The following is a 7,215-nucleotide window of genomic DNA, read 5'->3' as shown; positions in this document are numbered from 1 at the left end:
ATATTAAATTAATTTAACTATTTAATTATTATATATAACTATTAATAAATAAATTTAATTATTTGACTAATTGATATAACTACTTAGAAAATGAATAGTTTAGGGGTGTTTGGTTTGGTTGTTTTCTGTTTTCAAAATAGAGAACAGTGATGAAAATGTGTTTGGTTGGATTTCTCAAAACATTGAAAATGAAAACAGGAAACAACCAGAAAATGAAAACAATAAATTTTCGTTTTCAGTTGAGAACAGAAACTTCATTTCGGATAAAATGAAATTATGGTGACAATGAATATAATTTTAAGCAAATCTAAAAATACAAAAAGACAAAAAATCAATATATCATAAATTTTCAGTATTTTTATTTCATGAAAACAAAAAACAAAAAATTAAACCAAACATGTTTTCAGAATTTTAATCTTTTAAAAATGAAAATAATTTTCAAAAAATGAAAATGAAAACAAAAAATAAAAATGCAAACCAAACACACCCTCACACTCCTAACAAGCAGGTAAATGTTGGTAATTTTTTTTAATTACGTGAAATTCTATAAACATAGTTTATTTTATAAAAACTTAAAATATAACTTACACACACACTGTATAAATTAAAGCATGTTTCATGTGGCACGATCATGCCGTGGGTTTACTTTACAGTCAAATTTGTGCTGCGTTTCGAGGTTTATTATTGCTTGCACCTTCTTCCTCATGAGGGAAATAACATAACATAAATTGCCACTTGCCATGTGAATTCTTGATTTTTGAGTTTTCACTTTTCAAGTTCAATGCACTGTTTTCTTTATGCGCATCCTCTTCTTTTCGATCAAAGATAATTCATCATCTCATGTTTCCTCATTAGAAAAAAAAAGAGTAGGTTTCGCATCTGAGTAATAGCAGTATAGTTTTTAATTAATATATTGATACCGATGCAAGAAAATGATTGTCATAATAATTAAATGACCGGATTAAATAGTCAGTCATTTTAATTTAATAGAAGTCAAGGACAAAAAGGAAAAAAAAAAGTATACGTAATTGTCAATGTTCTTTGCTTTTGTTTTAAAGTCACTATACCACACTAAAAAAAAAAAGTGTCACTATATGAGTTGTTGGTTATGTGGAATAAGCATTATATTTAGGTTTAATGGTAAAAAATTTCCTCCTATTTTTTTTTTTTTATTTCACTAAATTGATATTTTTATTTTTTAATATATTATCGGAATTTTTTATTTTTCAAAATTCACTATCTAAGTTGTTAAAATAAAAATTAAACATTAATTGTTAACTTAAAAAATTGATTATCTTGTATTCGCATATAATTGGTTATTTAAGAAGTATTTGTATATTCAAAAAATATCATTATTGATAACTAAAATGATTAATTATTTACGTTATTTCTAATTTATTCTCATCAGTAATTAGATCACTAACAATTATCTCAAAAATAATCACCCCAACCCTAAAATGTAAACTTCATCCACTCAAAATTCTTAATCTTTATATTAAAAAAATTTCTAATTTTCAAAATCAGCAACACAATATCTAAACTGAGTAATAAGAACAGTGAGACGCGTAAAATAAGTTAACAATTAACATTTAATTTTCCTTTAAAAACTCAGATAGTAAATTTTGAAAAAATATAAAGAGTCCGATAATAAATTAAAAAATAGAGAGACGATCAATGAGAAAAATAAAAAGATTGTTTTTTCCCATTAAGCCTTATATTTAATCCTTGTGTTTCCTCGATGATGTTAGTTTCAGAGCAAACTTGTGCTTTGACATTGTACATTAAAATTTATCCACACTATTGGAATAGTTTTATGAGCTTCTGAAGATTCGGATAAGCACAAGTACAGCACGTCGTTTTAAAAGGAAAGTAACCATCAAAATAAATCAGGAGGTTTAAATAAAATTAATAAAAATATAAAATTGGTTTCAACATATTATATATTTCATTTTTATTTAAATATTTCGTACATACTTTCCTTTATAATTATTAGTGCAAAAAAGACATCGAGACTTGAAAGTTACCTATACATTTAATTGGGTCATATAACTTGTTTTAAAATATGTAAATATTGTTGAAAGTTAAAATAAAATGTTATAAAGATTTATAATAGTTGAGGATAAAAATATCTAGAAAAAGAGAACACTAAATGAGGTTTTTTTTTATAATAATTATAGATATAAATAATGTTACTTCTCATTCCTATTATATTTTTATTGATGTAAGGGGTTTGATTATAATAACTACAAAATTATGAAAATCTAATTACGAATAATGAAAATTAAAGGATCAAAATCTCATATGAATTAAAATGTTAAATTAAATATAGAACTAAGCCCATTATTTTTAAGGCAGCTTAGCTCCGATCCTACAAACACGTTTTAACGTTATATGGAAAAGTTGTTGCATATATAGCCACTAAAAGAAGGGGAAAACAAAATACACTACATAAATTATAAATAATAATTAACAAAGAAATACATTACCTACAGCAATATATAATACTAATAATAGGTGTTTTAAGTATCGAAAAAAAGGTGATTTAAAATCTCCTAATTAAAAATATCTTCTAAAAAATATCTCCTAAAATGGAGACTTTTATTAGAAACTTGAGTAATACATGCATTCAGATTTCTTTAATTATTTTTTTACTGAACATTTTTTTAATTAATATAAAACCGTAGAAAAAATTAGTAGTTTTATAAAGTTTTGGAACCTATGTCATTAACTATATTTGAAAATACGTACAACTATATATAGCGATATTTTATTTTTTAAAATCTGTCGGCCAGGTCCAACTATGGATGCCAATATAAATGAACTTATTTTCTCATGGAACAGACATTACACCTGGTTTTATGTTAAACGTTAATACAAAAGACAAAGGAAGAAAATTATATTCCCTTAAAAAATGAAGACTTTAATTTACTTATTTTTAATACTACAATCCACCATGGACAGCGACCTTAGTGCAAAATCCGAGCTATCAAACTTTACTATGAGCTATCAATTCAACTATAATCATAACATAATCCTTCAGAATATTGTTAGATTAGCATTCATTTAATTCAGATAATGATAAACAAACCCTTTTTTTCTTAGTATTATCATATAAGTACCAGAAAAAATATCTCTAATATCACCATCCCCGGTCCGGTGGGAAAGAAATAGGAGAGTATCAAATTAATTTGTGCTGTTTGGTGTGAGAGAAAGAAAATAACAATATCTTTTAAAAAGGTATGACTATATTATATTATTTCTCACATTTTTTTTGTTGGTATTTGTGTTTTCCAATTTAATTCTCAAAGCGTGAATTTACATAGACTAAAAAAATCTTTAAAATATTAAAATTGAAAAAATATAAACTTATAAAAATTACAATTGATGTAATTTTTTTTTTACAAAAATCAAAATTAAAAAAAATATAAACTTACATAAACTAAATTCATACTGCCTTTTGAAATATTATAAAAAGGGAAGCTTGAACAATCCAAAAAGGGGAGTATGAATAAATAAAGGGGTATCATTTTTTGTTTTTTCAACAAAAGGTGTAGTACTGTAGTGTGTGACTGTGTGAAAAGAAATGCCATAGGAGTTTTTATCTAAGGAAGGCCCATCCAAATCATGTACTACGGCCCATACTCGGTGCAACATGGGCCTCACAACACGGGTGTGGCTTTTACTTCCTGACCCTCTTTTTGCTTCTCACACCCCAATAATAATTAAAGAACAAATTTACCCTTCAGTCAACACCCCCTTCCTTCCCTGCACAACCATAGTCATCAACACTATCGCACCCCACCTCCACCCAACATAACCACCATGCGCAAACAACACCACTAGCGACCATTATAGGTTGCCCTCCATCACTACACAAATCGCCATTGCTGCTTTTTGCCATGCACGTCACCACAATGTATGCCACAACGAAGAATGATGTTGCAACCACAAAGTCCAACCCATAGACCACAAAATCAAAACGAAATTGTTTGAAGAGGTTGTGACCACAACTTCTACGTTTGAAGAGGCTAAATTGATGATTGTGCATGTTGGGGGACTCAACGATAACAACAACAATGGTGTGACAACACGGATGAACCTTTAACTCGATGGTGGCAGAAGATGAAGAGTGGTGCTAGGAAAAGTTTTGTTGGTGATGATGAACAAAATGAACATATTTGAAATGCATTGACACAATGAAACACCACCCCAAAATAAGTATATTCCAGAAAACTTATTCGATAATTCATATTTTCTGAAAAATCAACTATGCAATATTAGTAAATGTACTCTGAAAAAATATTCCAGAATGTAATTATTTTACAAACATGTTTTAGGAATACTTGTTCTAGAAGGTTGCTTATAGTATTCCGGATAGAGTAATCCAGAAATCGGACAACTTTTCTGGAACAACTATTTTGAAATTATGCAACCCATATTCAAACATAATTAATCCAACAAAAATCAAAAACTTTTCCAGATTACTGTATTTGTAAGATTGCTGCCACACTTTTGGAATTGTTATTTCAGATAAAATACCTATAAACCTCTACAAAATACACAATAAAAAAAAGTAATAAAAATTAGAAAAAAATGCAATGACGAGGGAACATGATGAAGGAAGCCTCGAGGAAGGTACATGGGGTGTGAAGAGATTCAAGAGAAATAGGTTTAGGAGAGAGAAAATTATAATGAGAGAAGGGCAGTATGGGAATATTATAAAATTGGAAAAAAGCCCACAGGTGCGGGGACATGCTAGGTGCACCCAACAACATTGCTAGTGCACCCAGCAATTAGGTGAATGGGCAAAATTGCCCTTGCGTTAAAAAAAATAATTTCTTCTTCCGGAAGAAGGTTCTTCCGGAAATCTTCCGGAAACTTTTCGGAAGAACCTTCTTCCGGAAAAACAATTTATGTTCTACCGGAAGAACCTTTTTCCGAAAGCTTTCCGGAAGAACCTTCTTCTGGAAGCTTTCCGGAAGAAGGTTCTTCTGGAAGAACAAATTGTTGTTCTTCCGAAAAGTTTCCAGAAGAAGGTTCTTCCGGTAGAACAATTTATTCTTCCGGAAGAAGGTTCTTCCGGATGAACAATTTGTTCTACCGAAAGAACCTTCTTTCGAAAACTTTCCGGAAGAAGGTTCTTCCGGAGAAGTTATCCGGAAGAACTTCTTCCGGTAACTTTCGAAAGAAGGAATTATTTTTTTAATACAAGGGCAATTTTGCCCATTCACCTAATTGCTGGGTGCACCAGCAATGTTGCTGGGTGCAACTAGCATGTCCCACAGGTGCGGGTAACAAAGCCCAAGAACCGGTTAGTTTCTTTCAGCAAAAACAAAACCCTAGCAGTAGCACACGCACTACCTCAAAAACAACACTACAATAACATAACCCTTCGAAGTCGTCGTTTATCTCTCCTCGTTCGCATCTTCACCCTTTCCCTGTCTCTCAGGTTCTCTTCTTCTTCTTCTTCTTCTTCTCTCTTTGTGTATTCTTATCTATTTTTACAAACGTTACTTATTACAGTGTGTAATTTCAGAAAGATGAAGGTGGTCGCTGCGTATCTGCTCGCCGTCCTCGGTGGCAACAACACCCCCTCCGCCGATGACATCAAGGAAATCCTCGGCTCCGGTATATTTAATTCTTCTCTTCCATCCAAATCCCTTTTTTAATTCTTAATTTTTTTTAATCGGTTCAATCGAACAAATGACTCATGCTAATTAATTAGGTTTAGGTTTAGGTTGAAATTTGCTTGCCCCATTTGTTTTTTTTTGTCATTAGTACGCAAATTGGTGAAAACGGTTCGTTTTATTTAGTTTTTGTATTTGATTTAGTTATTTTGGGGAGAGGTTCTTGAAGATAGGATTGAGTTTTGTTTTTGTTTTTAATTTGCAGTTGGAATAGAGGCAGATGAAGATAGGATTGAATCGTTCTTGTCTGAAGTTAAGGGTAAGGATATAGTTGAGCTAATTGCTGCCGGTAAGGAAAAGCTGGCCTCGGTGCCTTCTGGTGGCGGTGGTGCCGTTGCCGTCGCCGCTGCTCCTGGTGGAGGTGGCGGTGGTGCTGCTCCGGCTGCTGAGGTAAAGAAAGAGGAAAAGGTGGAGGAGAAAGAGGAATCTGATGATGTAAGTGTTTCTTTTCCACCCCTGCCTCACAATGGACAGAATCAGAATTGATTTTACTTCCAGTCTAATGTTATTGTAGTAGAAGTTTTATATGTTTGGTTATTGTTAGGAAAAATTGATTTTGCTTCCAATTTTTGGTTTGACTAGAGAGGATAAAATATAGCGTTTGCTTTAAGTTCAAAAATTTACATTTAAGTTTTACATCAAACTTGATTTCAATGTAAAAACATCCAAATATAAATCAATTCACTAAAAAACCAATTTTACAAATGCTGATCCAAACACACTATAAATGGTTTTAAACTTGTGGTTGGTTAATCTATTCTAATTGACTTGCATATTCTGTGATTGAAATGGTTTTGATCAAAGCATAAAATGGTCAATGCAATTTGCATATTGCCTTTCAGTACGAAGTAGCTTTGTGTAATAACTAGCTTTCAGTTGGTGCAAATTTCAAGCTTGTATGTATTTGGTTAATCTGAAGTTTTTCTGATTGTTTATTGGTTAATTTGTTTTGTGATGCAGGATATGGGTTTCAGTCTCTTCGATTAATTGGTGTAGTCTATTCAGCTTTTTTTAGTCCAGAACATATTCTCAATTAACACTAGAGCATTGAGTTTGTCAAAGTTTTGTTCTAAGGAGTAATTTAGTCTGTTTTTATATCAATGACCAAACAAGTTGGATGAATTTGGTTTTATATTTTAGTATCTTTAAAGTTATGGAATTTCATTCTGGTAAAATCTCATACACGCTTATTCCTTGTTTTACTTTTTGAATATAGTTATTATGTTAAGTGACAAAAATTAATGAATTATGCCATTAAAATTACGCCCAATATTTTTAGCTTAAGATACTTGTTAGTATCACGTTGGATCTCAACAAATCTGAGTTGGGGTTTGTGTAGATAAACTTGATATATACTTGTTGGTAAAGAATGAGAAGGTAAAATGTGTCCAACTTCTCTCATAAGTTATAATTAACTTAATTTTTGAATAAGCTAAATGAGGGAGCTCTTTTTTTGAGTTGCATAAGTTGATTTTATCTTATACGAGAGAAATTAGATTTGTTTTAGTTTTTATTTTTTTCCCTCTAT

At 30.7% G+C, this 7,215-nt stretch overlaps 1 protein-coding gene across 2 annotated transcripts; it reads left to right on the top strand.

Annotated features, from left to right (window-relative positions):
- Positions 1-5,359: 5,359 nt before the first annotated feature.
- Positions 5,360-6,862, top strand: LOC100500331 (uncharacterized). Of its 2 annotated transcripts, none has more exons than XM_006588334.4 (4): positions 5,360-5,449; positions 5,524-5,628; positions 5,893-6,122; positions 6,648-6,862. In XM_006588334.4, exons 2-4 carry the CDS (start codon positions 5,541-5,543, stop codon positions 6,672-6,674), a joined length of 345 nt encoding a protein of 114 aa, XP_006588397.1. In that variant the 5' UTR covers positions 5,360-5,449; positions 5,524-5,540; the 3' UTR covers positions 6,675-6,862.
- Positions 6,863-7,215: the final 353 nt, after the last annotated feature.

Source organism: Glycine max, chromosome 10, assembly GCF_000004515.6.
Source record: "Glycine max cultivar Williams 82 chromosome 10, Glycine_max_v4.0, whole genome shotgun sequence".
Classification (NCBI taxonomy): Eukaryota; Viridiplantae; Streptophyta; class Magnoliopsida; order Fabales; family Fabaceae; genus Glycine; species Glycine max.
Note: the sequence above shows the minus strand (reverse complement) of the source record. Positions and strands in the feature narration are given on the sequence as shown.

Excerpts from the sequence above, each read along its gene's own strand:
- LOC100500331 (XM_006588334.4), top strand. The coding sequence starts at position 5,541 with ATGAAGGTGGTCGCTGCGTATCTGCTCGCCGTCCTCGGTGGCAACAAC. Across the intron at positions 5,629-5,892 it reads CAAGGAAATCCTCGGCTCCG|TTGGAATAGAGGCAGATGAA; the intron begins GTATATTTAATT and ends TTTAATTTGCAG. Across the intron at positions 6,123-6,647 it reads AGAAAGAGGAATCTGATGAT|GATATGGGTTTCAGTCTCTT; the intron begins GTAAGTGTTTCT and ends TTTGTGATGCAG.